At 40.8% G+C, this 14885-nt stretch overlaps 1 protein-coding gene across 1 annotated transcript in view; it reads left to right on the top strand.

Annotated features, from left to right (window-relative positions):
* HSDL2 (hydroxysteroid dehydrogenase like 2) overlaps window positions 1-13508 on the top strand; it is a 57919-nt gene extending 44411 nt beyond the window's left edge. Inside the window, exons 9-11 of the mRNA XM_069575421.1 lie at window positions 2516-2665; window positions 6100-6228; window positions 12788-13508. Of these exons, the coding sequence (XP_069431522.1) occupies window positions 2516-2665; window positions 6100-6228; window positions 12788-12900 (392 nt within the window). The 3' untranslated portion in view covers window positions 12901-13508. The remainder of the gene's footprint in view (window positions 1-2515; window positions 2666-6099; window positions 6229-12787) is intronic.
* Window positions 13509-14885: the final 1377 nt, after the last annotated feature.

Below are 14885 nucleotides of genomic sequence, written 5' to 3'. Positions count from 1 at the left end.
TTGTTCATGGGGTTCTCAAGGCAAGAATACCGAAGTGGTTTGCCATTCCCTTCTCCAGTGAACCACATTCTGTCAGACCTCTCCACCATGACCCGCCCGTTTTGTGTTGGCCCGCCGGCATGGCTTGGTTTCATTGAGTTAGACAAGGCTGTGGTCCTAGTGTGATTAGATTGACTAGATTTCTGTGAGTGTGGTTTCAGTGTGTCTGCCCTCTGGTGCCCTCTTGCAACACCTACCATCTTACTTGGGTTTCTCTTACCTTGGGCGTGGGGTATCTCTTCATGGCTGCTCCAGCAACGCACAGCCACTGCTCCTTGCCTTGGACGAGGTGTATCTCCTTACCGCTGCCTTTCCTGACCTTCAGCGTGGGATGGCTCCTCTAGGCCCTCCTGTGCCTTTGCAGCCACCACTCCTCGGGTTGCTCCTCCTGGGCGCTGGCCCTGGCCTTGGGCGTGGGTGACTCCTCAGGGTCACAGCCACTGGCCTCAGACGCGGGGGAGCTCCTCCCGGCCGCCACCCCTGACCTCGGAGCCGGGTGTCTCCTCCAGGCCGCCACTGACCTCGGACGTGGGGTAGCTCCTCTCGGCCGTTCCTGCGCCGTCGCAGCCTGGCACTCTAGGCCGTTGCCCCAGACCATTGTATAAATGTTACAGCATTTTCTTTTAGTAGATCACTAAAAGTGGATGATCAGGCAATGGGAGGGTTCCTGACACATATTACCAAGTTTCCTTCCAGAATTATAAATACTGGGTGTATGTGAGTATCTTCCTCACTGCACTGTCAGCATTAAATATTGAAATATATATCTGAATTTTTAAATGGGCTTCTAAATAATAATTCTATAGTCATTGGATCTCAAGTATTTCACTTTTAATATCTGCTGGACTTTAGAAAAGGAGAAGGCTTTTACTGTTTTTTTAATTTGTCTGTGGAAGCATAATGGAAGGTAATTTGTATTCAACAAATTTAAGATACTTTTAATTGATTATATTGTCCTAGGTAGATCTTTGTTCTGCTGATTAGATTTTATTTAATAGCCTTTGGTGAGTTATATTGGGCAATATGCTGCTGCTGCTGCTGCTGTGTCACTTCAGTTGTGTCCGACTCTGTGCAACCCCATAGTCGGCAGCCCACCAGGTTCCCCTGTCCCTGGGATTCTCCAGGCAAGAACTCTTGAGTGGGTTGCCATTTCCTTCTCCAGTGCATGAAAGTGAAAAGTGAAAGTGAAGTTGTGTCCGACTCTTTGCGACCCCATGGACTGCAGCCTACCAGGCTCCTCCATCCATGGGATTTTCCAGGCAAGAGTACTGGAGTGGGTTGCCATTGCCTTCTCCGATTGGGCAATATGACTGGGTATAATTTGAGTTGGGAAATAGATGGAGAACTGATCTTCAGCCTAAAGTACAGATTGTCCTTTGAGTTAAATAACAAATTACTGTCACCTGTTTCTGGGTGCAGCCAAACTGCCCACAAATGATTCCAAGACGATAAATAAAGATGTGTTCGTATTGAGGGACAGCTTCATACTATGGGATCCGAACAGTCCTGTGCCCTGCAGATCTTCTCCCCTGGTCCATCATATGCTGAATGGTCATGGCCAGTGGTTAAAGTGAATACAAAATGTTGCAACCTAAATTCCCATGGCCTCGGTTTCTAGGCAGTGGGGCCTTCATGAAACTTATATGTGGTTTGATCTCTCTCTGCATTAAGTGGGAGGGACCAATTGGATTGAAATTGGGAAAAGTAATGAGTTTGTGTGACTTAAGACATTTTGAGCCTTCTTTCTTTCAGAGTAGGCTATTCTCAGTCTTTACATGATTTTTACTTAAAGAGGCATTTCCATTCCCTGAAAGGAGGAGGCAGGTTCAATCCAGGGATGAAGTGAAAGTGAATGTTGATCAGTCATGTCTAACTCTTTGCTACCCCATGGACTATACAGTCCATGGAATTCTCCAGGCCAGAGTACTGGAGTGGGTAGCCTTTCCCTTCTCCAGGGGATCTTCCCAACCCAGTGCTGAAGAGACTAGGTGAATACGTTTAATTTAGAGGTAAAATTGTTGAGGAGTTCACTTGGCTGTTGATTCAAGCTGCAGTTTCCAGTTCAGTTCCACTAATTTATATAGTGATATTCTGATCTCCATCTTTCTGACTCCACGGTGTTCTTTGCTCATTTGGTTTTAGCACTCAGAGGCGATGATAAAGGAGTGATTGTTACCACTAAAACTCCAGTAGTTTGTTTAGATCTATTTACTATAAACACTGTATTGTTTGGAATTTTTTTAACCTAATCTTGAGAGCTTTTTACTTGAAGAGTATAAACCATTTACATTTGCAATATAATTGATGTGTTTGGTTGTTATTCCATTTGTTTGATTTGTGCTTTTAAGACGACACTGAACATATTTAAGGTCATTCTGGTCAAATGGTAGCAAGTCTGTTCTGCTAATTAGTTAATTTTGTGTGGGACCTTACATTGCCTGGGCCTTAAAACACTTACATCAGTAACATTTTATAGGTGCTGTTCCAGAATTGAAAGAAGAGAAGACGCAGCCACCACCAAAACCACGTTCTGGAGCTGTGGAAGAAACATTCAGAATTGTTAAGGACTCACTCAGTGATGACGTTGTTAAAGCCACTCAAGCCATCTATCAGTTTGAACTCTCAGGTAAGGGTTACTTCTGGTAATCTGTAGCTTTTATTGAAAAAAAGTAGGGTGTTTTCTATAAAAGTATATCAGCTTCTACTAGTAATCACCTGGATAGATGGCTATATCCAGAACCTTTACCCTAGAATGTAGACGTTTAAGAAGAGCAGATAACTACTGATTTGTATTTTTGTGTTTTCTTTTTGGGTTTTGTGTGTCTATCAAAGCTCAGTTGGTAAATCATCTGCCTGCAATGCAGGAGACCCGGGTTCGATTTCTGGGTTGGGAAGATCCCCCAGAGAAAGAAATGGCAACCCTCTCCAGTATTTTTGCCTGGAGAATCCCATGGGCAGAGGAGCCTGGCAGGCACAGTCCATGGGATTGCAAGAATCGGACATGACTTAGCAACTAAACCACCAACATCAAAGCTTTGGATTTGTGGTTATGTTGGGGTTCCTATATGTCAACCTATAATTATATCTACTTGTTTTAAACTGGTAGTTCCACATATAAGTGATACACTTGTTTGCTACGTGTTTTTGTAGTTCTTCTGATTTGTATTTTTAAGTTAATATCAGTACATATGGATATATGTAAAATAAAATTTCCTTATGGATACTTCCAGTGTTAACGTCTTGGTGTATGATATTGAGAGAAAATCTTATTTAGAAGACAGGTAGTATAATATAGTAATTTATTAACCATGGGCACCTTGCCTTTTTTTTTTTTTCTCTTTTTGGCTGCACCACATATGGCTTGTGGGATTTTACTTTCCTGACAAAGGACTTAACCTGAGCCCACAGCAGTGATAAGCACTGAGTCCTAACCACTGGACTGCCAGGGAACTCTCTTGCTGTTTTTTAATCATTGAGATTATTCTGATCAGTCTGAATGTAGTCAGCTTTTAAAATCTCTCAATATTTTTCTTCTCAGTACAGTTTTAATACATGTTAATGATAGTTTTAAGAATTAGCTACCACAGTCCCATTGCACACAAACTTTGACATTACCAATTCTTTTATCCTTTATCACTTCTACTTTATCTTAATCCATCTGCATCTTCTTGTTTTTACTTCCTTTCCCTAGAACCCATAGTCCATTGCTTCAGTCACTGTCTTGCCTATATCCTAAACTTCCTCACCTGCTGTTTGTGTCACCGACTGTCAAAATCCTAGTCCTGGATGATCAGACTGTCTACCTGCTCTGCGCTTGAGTCCAGGCTGCCAAGTCTTGCTGGGAAAATGTGGGGAGGGGAGTCACAGCACCAGTGGATCTGTACCAATAAAAATCCATCATTGGCCCTCTCCACCTGGGGTCTAAGCAGCACATCAGAATTCATTGTTTCCGTAGTCAGCTTCTTGCCTCAGTGACTATTTTAAACCTTCCGGTGCTCTTCAAATCTCCTTTCTCTCCCTTTACCACTTTCCTGCACATTTCTGCAGATAATCCCACCTCCTCTTTCACAGAGATAAGGGAAGCCAACAGATAGGAATTTATTTAGCTTCCTGCCATCTGATACCAAACCGATAAACCTCTCATCTTCCCCTCCCAGGAGGTCTGAGCTCAGCTCCAGATGTGTGCATCTTAAGCTTTAAGATCCATACTGATCTTCCCACAGGGCATGCTAAAATGCAGAATCTGATTCAGTAGGTATGAGGTAGGGTCTGAAGTCTGCATTTCTGACGTGATGACAGTATTGCAGTTCATGGATCACAGTTGGAGTAGCAAAATTCTAGATCCCATTTTCTCTGGCCTCCTTCAGGAATATGTGCTGTCTCTTCCACCTATTTGTCCTGAAGCCTCCTTCCCAGTGGCTTTTTAACATTCCCAAAGTCTATTCTATCTTTAAAAAAATATATAGCAGTAATAACCCTTCCAATCACACTGCCCACTCCCATCTTTCTTCTCCCTTTCAGAGCCAAACTTATTTTCACGTACAGTTCTCTCTGCTCTGGTGTCATTTTCCTCCATCCCACTGAATTTGCTCTCACCAGAGTCCTCAGTGACTTCTGTGTCACCAGTGGGCATTTGCCATTCTTGCCTTGTCACCACTCTGCAGCATTGGATACTGTTGACCACACTTTCCTTCTGGAAATGTCCGTTTGCTTTTCTTCTCTGTCTGTCATCATGCCTTGTCAGTCTCCTGTGCTAGATGCTTCTCCATCCTTTTCTTAAATGTTGATGTTCTTCAGGTCACTGTCTTGGAACTCTGTATTCTACAGACTTTGTCTAGGAAAACCCCAAGCACTCACATGGCTTCAGTGACCATCAGAGCTGGTTCCTTATGTATCTCTCCAGCGTGGTCAGACTTCATGTGACATTTTCACCCAGCTATCACAAAGATGCCTCAGTCTGAAAATGTTCGTAATAATTCATCATTCCCAATACCCGCCTTTGGTACTACTTGTTAAATCTACTCTTCAATAGTCCTCTCTCAGAAAACAAAACAAAACAAAACCCCACCATTATTTATCCAGCTTCCCAAGCCAAAATCTAGCAAAGTAAATCATTCTTCTGCACCCTCCCTACCTTTCCCTCTTCATGTGCAATCCGTCACCTAATTCTGTGGTCCTGCTTTAGTAAGTTCTCACTCACGTATGCCAACTTTTACCCATGTTCCCTGCTGTGATCCTGGCCCAGGCATAGATCCTCAGGCTCCTGAACAACCCCAGTCCCTTCCTAAATTGGCCCCTGCATCCTCTGTTTATTCACGTATGACTGCACTGGGTCTTCGCTGTCGCACACGGCCTTTCTCCAGTTGTGCCGAGTGGGGGCTCTCCTCTAGTTACGGTGCGTGGCCTCCTGGCTGCGGTGGCTTCTCTGGTTGTGGAGCACGGGCTCTAGCGCAGGCAGGCTTCAGTAGTAGCGGCTCATGGGCTTAGTTGCCCTGCAGCACGTGGAATCTTCCCAGACCAGGGATTGAACCGGTGTCCCCTGCCTTGGCAGGCAGATTCTTTACCACTGGACCATCGGGGAAGTCCCTCTGCATCCTCTTTATCCCTCTCCAACATAGTATTCTCTACACTGCTGTTAGGGTGATCTATGTAAAGTGCAAACCTAATGCCATTCTCCTTCCATGGCATATCCCGTAGAATAAAGACAGGGACTGCCTTATGAGTTCATCTGAGGCCACCATCCACTGTCTTTCTATCTTCTGTACTTTTCCAGTTCCTCCTCTAGCAAATTCTTACCTACCTTTTAAATCTCTGCTTTGGCTGGACTTTCCTGACTCCACATTGCCCTCCATTTTGTCTTTTGTAGGAACCATGTTATTGCAGAGTCTTCAGAGCCTAGCCTAGTGCCTGGCACATAATAAGTTCTTAAATATTGAGTTTTATAGAGGCCTGGGAATTTCAGCCTGGGTAACAGCATTATGTATGATTATTCTAACTGTACAGTTATTAAGAAGAACAGAGCTTCATTGACATTTATTTCTATCTTTGTTTTCTGTGCAGGTGAAGATGGTGGAACATGGTTTCTTGATCTTAAAAGCAAGGGTGGTAATGTTGGATATGGAGAGCCTTCTGATCAGGCAGATGTGGTAATGAGTATGTCTACTGATGATTTTGTAAAAATGTTTTCAGGTGAGTTTTTAAATTTTGCTCGTTGACTGCTCAAGAAAAATTTTGTTCCAACATTTTGCTTTCAGTTCAGTCACTCAGTCATGTCCCAACTCTTTCGACCCCATGGACTGCAGCATGCCAGGCTTCCCTGTCCATTGCCAGCTCCCGGAGCTTGCTCAAACTCATGTCCATCACGTCGGTGATGCCATCCAACCATCTTATCCTCTGTTGTCCCCTTCTCCTCCTGCCTTCAATCTTTCCCAGCATCAAGGTCTTTTCTAATGAGTCAGTTCTTCACATCAGGTGGCTAAAGTATTGGAGTTTCAGCTTCAGCATCAGTCCTTCCAAAGAATATTCAGCATTGCTTTCCTTTATGATTGACTGGTTTGATCTCTTTGTAGTCCAAGGGACTCTCTCTTGAGAGTCTTCTCCAACACCACAGTTCAAAAGCATCGATTCTTTGGTGATCAGCTTTCTTTATAATCCAACTCTCACATCCATACATGACTACTGGAAGGACCATAGCTTTGACTATACGGACCTTTGTCAATAAAGTAATGTCTCTGCTTTTTAATATTCTGCTTTACATTTTGCTTTATCCGTTTTCAAATAATCAAGACTCAAACATGTTGTAGCAGTGCAGTCTTAGTGACTATTTATTGAAGAGTACATAGTTTTGGAAAGGTGATTCTTACCGTTACCTCTACTGACCCTTCAACTTAATCCAACAACGGGGCACAGATGTCAAAATACTCTTTTTGCATGACTGAAAAGCTAATAAGACAGTATTGGGAACCGAGAGATAAATCAGAAGAACTCCTAGGTAGACTTCATTTCTGCCAGTTGGACTAAGATACCATTTCCAATAACAGCTTGGAAACTGGAGGTGCTGAACTTAGCTGCAGCTCATCTATAGAGAGTAAGATCATGCTTCAATCTTGCCAGCTACTGTAATAGGAAAATGTAGCCATATCCCATGGCCCAGTGACCCTGTTTCTGAGGAATCCATAACCAAGAGAAGCTTGTACATCATTTTCTATTCTGCCTATGTATCTTTAATTGTACTAGAAAAATGTTAGGGTAATCTTTTCTGTTTTCTACTCTGCAACACAACTCCAGATGGGTAGTTAATTAACACATGTACTTATAGAGTGAAGTTGCCCAGTTGTGTCTTACTCTTTGCAACCCCATGGTACGTAGCCTGCCAGGCTCCTCCATCCATGGGATTTTCCAGGCAAGAATACTGGAGTGGGTTGCCATTTCTCCAGGGGATCTTCCTGGGTTTGAACCTAGGAAGACCCAGGGATTGAACATGGGTCTCCTGTATTTCAGGCAGACTCTTTACCATCTGAGCCACCAGCTCAAATACTGAAATAGTAGCACTTTAAACAAAAGTATAATATTTTAACCTCAAGATCCTAAAGATTCATTTAAGTTATGAATGTTATTCTTTGTTCTCTTTTAACCTTCATAAATTGAAGATCAGTCAGAATGTGCTCTGTGCTGTGTAAGTCTCGTTTTCCATTTCTAGCCCGGGATGCTCATGGACTACATACTATCAGAGCCAGTTTGTGTTTGATGTGTATGATGTTACTGATGATTGAGGTTTCTTCAACATCTGCTCCCCGCCCTCCATTTTTTAAACAGTAATGCTAAATATTCGTGGTTCAAAAATTAGAAAATATGCTTAGGAATAAGGAAAGTAAATAAAAATATTTTTTTTGTACTACTGAAGAATGACCATCAGTTGATTTTTAGTTTAAAGTTTAAGCAAAATATGTTTGGTTTAAACGCATTCTCCTTTGAGAAACCATAGCCACATCTGTGACCTAATCTATATAGTAGATATGTTATAAATATAATATATATATATATATTAGAAGTTAGAAGTTAAGTTGCTCAGTCGTGTCCGACTCTTTGCAACCCCATGGACTGTATGTAGCACACCAGGCTCCTCCTTGGGATTGCCATGGGATTCTCCAGGCAAGAATCCTGGAGTGGGTTGCCGTTTCCTTCTCCAGGGGATCTTCCCGACCCAGGGATCGAACCCAGGTCTCCTGCATTAGAGGCAGATGCTTTAACCTCTGAGCCACCAGGGAAGCCTATATATATATTTTGAATGTATATAAATATGTATGTGTGCTTATAAAAACATGATTATAGCATTGTTTGGTAACCTTTTTCACTTATTACATTATAACATCTTTTAATGTTAACAAAGAGTTATCTTTGTAATCATTTTTAATGGTTTCTTTAGTGTTTGTTTAGTATTTCAAAATCTGTTTCCCTATAGGGCTTAAACACAGTGCTTTGGATGCTCAATAAATGTTTGGAGATTTTGAACCTTATAAATATATTTTGAACTTAAAAATCTTTAAAAATTAAAAAAATATTATTGTCATTTCACAACTAGTTATAGTTCACATGTATATGATTACTGTTGAGTTAAGCAATGTTCCCAATAATGGCTTGAGATACAAGATTTTCTCCATTTTATAAAAAGAAAGGCTGAGTTATTGATGAATTAAATAATAAATACAGAGTCACTTGGTAGGTGAGTCAATGTTGGAGTTAGGATTAGAATCCAAGCTAACTCCCAAGCTCTTGCTCTTCTAAATCATGGTATTTTGCCCTTCGGAGGAGAAAGAATCCAGTGACCTCTTTAATTTACATTTTATTTATGTAGAATAAACTTGTAACAATGAACTTTACATTTATGTTTTTCTGTGAATGTGCCCCTGGATTGACTGGGGGAGGTCATTCAGCTAAATGAGTAATTTATATATACATATATTTTTTGTTTTTTCTTACAAGATTTATAGTAGCAGTTCAGATTGGGAACAGTAAGCTTCGTTTCTGTTTCTTATGTCTTTTCATTCTTACTCTTTATCCCATCTACTCTCCTTTGAACTGGTGCAATTTAGTTCTCATATCCTAAGCATTCTCCTTTAAGAAACCATAGCCATGTCTGTGACCTAATCTATATAGTGAATGTGTTATTAATATCAAAAATCTCTCCTTTTGGCCAGTAGAGGCCACTGTATGGTAAAACATTATACTGCTGCTACTGCTGCTAAGTCACTTCAGTCGTGTCCGACTCTGTGCAACCCCATAGACGGCAGCCCACCAGGCTCCCCCGTCCCTGGGATTCTCCAAGCAAGAACACTGGAGTGGGCTGCCATTTCCTTCTCCAATGTATGAAAGTGAAAAGTGAAAGTGAAGTCGCTCAGTCGTGTCTGACTCCTGGCGACCCCATGGACTGCAGCCTACCAGGCTCCTCCGTCCGTGGGATTTTCCAGGCAAAAGTACTGGAGTGGGGTGCCATTACCTTCTCCAAAACATTATAACAGAAAGAAAATAAATTGTACAAGATTTACCTGATTAGTATTTTGGGAGGAGAAATACACACACACACACACACACACACACACACGCATACACACACACACACACTCATACATATAAAATTGTGCTTACTACCAGTATTTTTCTGGAGAAGGCAATGGCAGCCCACTCCAGTACTCTTGCCTGGAAAATCCCATGGATGGAGGAGCCTGGTAGGCTGTAGTCCATGGGGTCGCTGAGGGTCAGACACGACTGAGCGACTTCACTTTCACGCACTGGAGAAGGAAATGGCAACCCACTCCAGTGTTCTTGCCAGGAGAATCCCACGGATAGGGGAGCCTTGTGGGCTGCCGTCTATGGGGTCGCACAGAGTTGGACATGACTGATGCGACTTAGCAGCAGCAGCAGTATTTTTCAAAACAGTTTTGTTAAAGTGTAACTTACATACCATAAAATCCACTCACTGTAAGTGTATATGATTTTTAGTAAATTTATAGGGTTGTACAACATCACTTATAATCCAGTTTGAGGACATTTCTATAACTCCCTCCAAAATTGTCTGTCTCTTTGCAGTCAGTTCCTCTTTACTGCCCAGCCAGCCCACACTGACTTGCTGTTTATAGATTTGCTGTTTCTGAACATTTCATATAAATGAAATTAAACAATATAATCTTTCATTTTCTTTTATTTCATCCATCATGTTGTAACATGTATCAATAGTTCAGTTCCTTTTCATTGCTAAATAATATTCCATTATATGGGTATAGCTCATACTTATCCACTCACTGGCTGGCAGGCATTTGAGTTGTTTTAAATAGCTTCCCTCATAGCTCAGTTGGTAAAGAATCTGTCTGCAATGCAGGAGACCCCAGTTCTATTCCAGGGTCAGGAAGATCTGCTGGAGAAGGGATAGGCCACCCGCTCCAGTATTCTTGGGCTTCCCTTGTGGCTCAGCTGGTAAAGAATCAGCCTGCAATGCAGGAGACCTGAGTTCAATCCCTGGATTGGGAAGATTCCCCTGGTAAAGGAAAAGGCTACCCACTCCAATATTCTGGGCTGGAGAATTCCATGGACTGTATAGTCCATGGGGTTGCAAAGAGTCAGACAAGACTGAGCGACTTTCACTTTCAAACAGTTTTTGGTTATTATGAATAATGCTGCTGTGAATATTGTCATATACCTATTTGTATAGATATATATTTTCATTTCTGTTGGGTTGATTCCTAAGAGTGGAATTGATTATTTTCTGGGTAGAGATTTCCTGCTTGAAATTCATCTTCCCTTAGAATTTTGAAGTCATTGCTCCATTTTCTAAGATTACCATGGAGGATTTGCTATTATTCTTTATTCTTAATCTTTTGTATCAACTCCTCTTTCTGAAAGTTTTGGAATCAAAACGGTCTCTTTCTCTGTAGTGTTCTGAAACTTCACAATGATCCTAACTGGTCTGGTCATTTTTCATTCATCTGCCTGGATAGTTGATGGGCTCTTTGGGAATGTATCTTATATTATTTCTTTGTTAGTTCTCAGTTTTCTCACTTCTCACATTCTGAAGGAAATATTAAATCTCCGATGTAAACACCTCACATTTAGGGCCGCCTTATACTTTCCTTTGTATTCCTTTACATTTATATACATATATATCTGTAGATAGCTCAGTTGGTAAAGAATCCGCCTGCAATGCAGAAGACCCTAGTTAGATTCCTGGGTTGGGAAGATCCACTGGAGAAGCGATAGGCTACCCACTCCAGTCTTCTTGGGCTTCCCTTGTGGCTCAGCTGGTAGAGAATCAGCCTGCAGTGTGGTTGACCTGGTTTCGATCCCTGGGTTGGGAAGATCCCCAAGGGAAAGGCTATCCACTCCAATATTCTGGCCTAGAGAATTCCATGGACTGCATAGTCTGTGGGGTTGCAAATAGCCGGACATGACTGAGCGACTTTCACTTTACATATATATGTATACAGTAAGGAGAGACTTCATTTGAAAAGATTATTGTGTGTATGGGGGGTACTAGTTTGTGGAGAGAGGCTTATTTAGTAGTGGGAGGAGTACTGCAGTAAAGAGATTGGCTGCTGTGACCAGAAGAAGATTGCAAGTGTCTCCTTTTATTATATTTTAATATTGTTGATATATCAAAATCTTAATTTCGAAGAGTTCACTCACGTTTTCTCAGTTTCTCTCTTGTTCTTATTGTCCCCTTCTTCTTCCTCACTCTACCCGATTCTGTTCCCTTTCGCCTGCTTCTCCCCCTTCCTTTCCTTCCTCTTTTCTCGCCTGCATTTCATCCCCTCCTCTTTTTCTCCCTTTCCAGGGCTTCTGCTCCTCCCCGACCCTTTCTTCCAGCATCCAGTTCTTGATACATTATTACAGCTTCTCTTATCAATGAGGACATGAATTTTGTTTATTTACTTCTTTTCCATTTTACCTTCACCTGCAGTCTCTGTTTCCCCCAAATTGCTTTCATCTGTTTTTGGTTTGGAGTGATCTATATATATATATCAAAGATATTTGTCTCCATTTGATGTCCATTCATCTTCACAGGCAAAGCTCTGTAAAGCTGATTGGAAGCTGTGTATGGTGGGTTTTACTAGAGAGTGAGAGCAAGGTGCAGTTTTTTAGCTGAAGCCTAACAGTGAAAAGACCCAGAAGTGAAAGCAGCAAACAAAAACAAAGTTCTCTCCCTCCAGGAGCTCCTATTTATTATGTTATTACTAGCTACAATTCTGTTTTAATGCTCACCATTGTATATTCTGGCATTTCTGTGGTTAAAATACTGTTGAGACATACTTTGTATCTATACTCTTACTGTCATTTCTTAAAAAGGTTATACTCATTTATGCCATTTGAGTTTTTGAATCTAAACTCGAAATATTAAGAGTTAATGAACTACAAAGGTTGAAAAATTAATTAAAATAGTATTTGTTTACTACAACTTATTTGAGGGCCATCTATTCTTCAGTGTTGTGTAACTAACATATACATGTTGCATCTTCAGCTTTTTGACATCTTTTGTTGATTGTTGTTTTTATATTATCTGTTATAAGATACTGTTAAAATCTAAATCAAGGAGTTAGGATTCCCAAGACACTGATAAAAAAAAATTGGTATAAAAGAAATTTCTGTGCTTTAGAGCTTTATAGAACTCAGAAATTCTTTTTTATAATGCATGTTCTTGAAGTGGTATATCCCTAAGGGCGTTAATGCTGCTTTTTCTTCTCTCATTTTCTCATTTTAGGGAAACTAAAACCAACAATGGCATTCATGTCAGGAAAATTGAAGATTAAAGGAAACATGGCCCTGGCAATCAAATTGGAGAAGCTAATGAATCAGATGAACTCCAAGCTATAAAGAGAAAAGAAAATATGTTGACTGCTAAGCTCGAAAAGTAAAAGGGCTCAACAGTTAAAATTGAATGTTTCTTTTCACCCCCATTATATTACAAGGATATGCTTGTTCTGGAAAAAAAAAATAGAATTTCTGTATCTATAAGATTTGAAATTGTAATTAAAACAGCTATCCAACCAAACATAAGCATCATTAAGTGGTCCTGTATCTCATATACCATCATCTGCTAGGAAAAGTATTATTGGTGATCAGTTAGGGTCAGGCAGTAACAATAACTCTTTTCATATCTTCTTCCCATGTAAAATGAGACTAGTCTGTTTTAAAATTTTCAGTTTAGGATTGTATACTAATCATATTTTAGGTTTAAAAATTTGTTTTAAAAAAGATCTTTTATAGTGCATTTTCAGAGAAATCATATAATAGACTACTTAATAAATACTGTTTGTGAATATGAATTAAACAAAAACATTTTTTCATTTTGTTGACTACCTTTCTAAATGTAAGTTACCTATAGGAAAATATTATTGATATAATTCAACTAATTGCAGTATAGATCCTATTTTAAATTATGTAAAGATATCCTAAAATAAAATAATTTCTTTCCAGAAGCATGCACTTGGTCACAGTGTTTTGAAATGATAATATTAAAATAGATGGTTACGGGCTGAATGGTATGCCCCCTTCAAATACTGAAGTCCTAACCCTGAGAATCTTAGAATGTGACTGTGTTTGGAGGAATTTAAACAAGTTATTAAATTAAAACCAGGCTTTTAGGGTGGGTCATAATCCATTCGTGGAGAGGCAATGTCACCCCACTCCAGTACTTTTGCCTGGAAAATCCCATGGATGGAGAAGCCTGGCGGGCTGCAGTCCATGGGGTCGCTAGAGTTGGACATGACTGAAGCGACTTAGCAGCAGCAGCATAATCCATTCTGACTAGTATCCTTGTAAGAGGAAATTTGGATACAACACCGAAACCAAGGCAGCACAGAGAATGACCATGTGGGACGAGCAAGATGGCAGTCACCTGCAAGCCAAGGAGAGAGGCCTCGGAGGAAACCGAACCTACTGACACCTTGATCTCAGACGAGCCTCCAGAAGTGGAAGAAATTTCTGTTGCTTTAGCTACCCAGTTTGTGGCATTTTGTTATCGTAGTTCTAGCAAAGTAATATAGTAATTCATTTATATTTATGTTACAAACACAAGTTCCTGTGCCTGACACACAGTGGAGGCCAAACAAACTGAAACATTGGAGTCTGGAGAAGAAAAAGGTTTATAACAGGGCCAACCAAACAAGGAGATTGGGTGGTTCATGCTCAGAAAACCCAAACCCCCCAATTATTTTCAGGGAGAAGTTTTTAATAGGCAAACTTTGGGGTGAGGGCTGCAGAGTGTGTGACTTTATTCTGATTAGTTGGTAGTGAGGTAACAGGGAGGTGTTTCAGGAATCTTGATCTCAGCCTGAAGTTAACCATTCTCCACCTGGGAGGGGGAGCCTTAGTTCCTGCAGTAAAATCAAAGGTATTGTTATATATGTATCCCTTTAGGAGGAGCCAGGACCCTGCCCCAAGCTTGCACTATTGCTTATTTAAGATTTTCTTTTTGATGTGGATCATTTTTAAAGTCTTTATTGAATCTGATATAATATTGCTTCTGTTATATGTTTTAGTTTTTTTACCTCCAGGAATGTGGGATCTTAGCACCCCAACCAGGGATCAAACCTGAACTCCCTGCATTGGAAGTTGAAGTCCTAACCACTGGACCAACAGGCACTAGTGTTTCTTGACTACTGCACCTCGCCTTGCCTCGCCTCGCCTCCCCTCTGTTCTCTGATTAGCAACTGTTTGAATCTGCCCTTTGTAATTCAGTAAAGGTCAAGGAGGCTGAAGGAAGCCTACAGAACCCAGGAAGGTTTTGTACCTGGGACAGTCACATAAGGTCATGCTTTGTTTCATCTCTTTCTTTAAAAAAGCAAAAAATTTTTTAA

This window comes from Ovis canadensis, chromosome 2 (assembly GCF_042477335.2).
Source record: "Ovis canadensis isolate MfBH-ARS-UI-01 breed Bighorn chromosome 2, ARS-UI_OviCan_v2, whole genome shotgun sequence".
NCBI classification, from domain to species: domain Eukaryota; kingdom Metazoa; phylum Chordata; class Mammalia; order Artiodactyla; family Bovidae; genus Ovis; species Ovis canadensis.
This window is presented reverse-complemented; position numbering and strand designations above follow the sequence as displayed.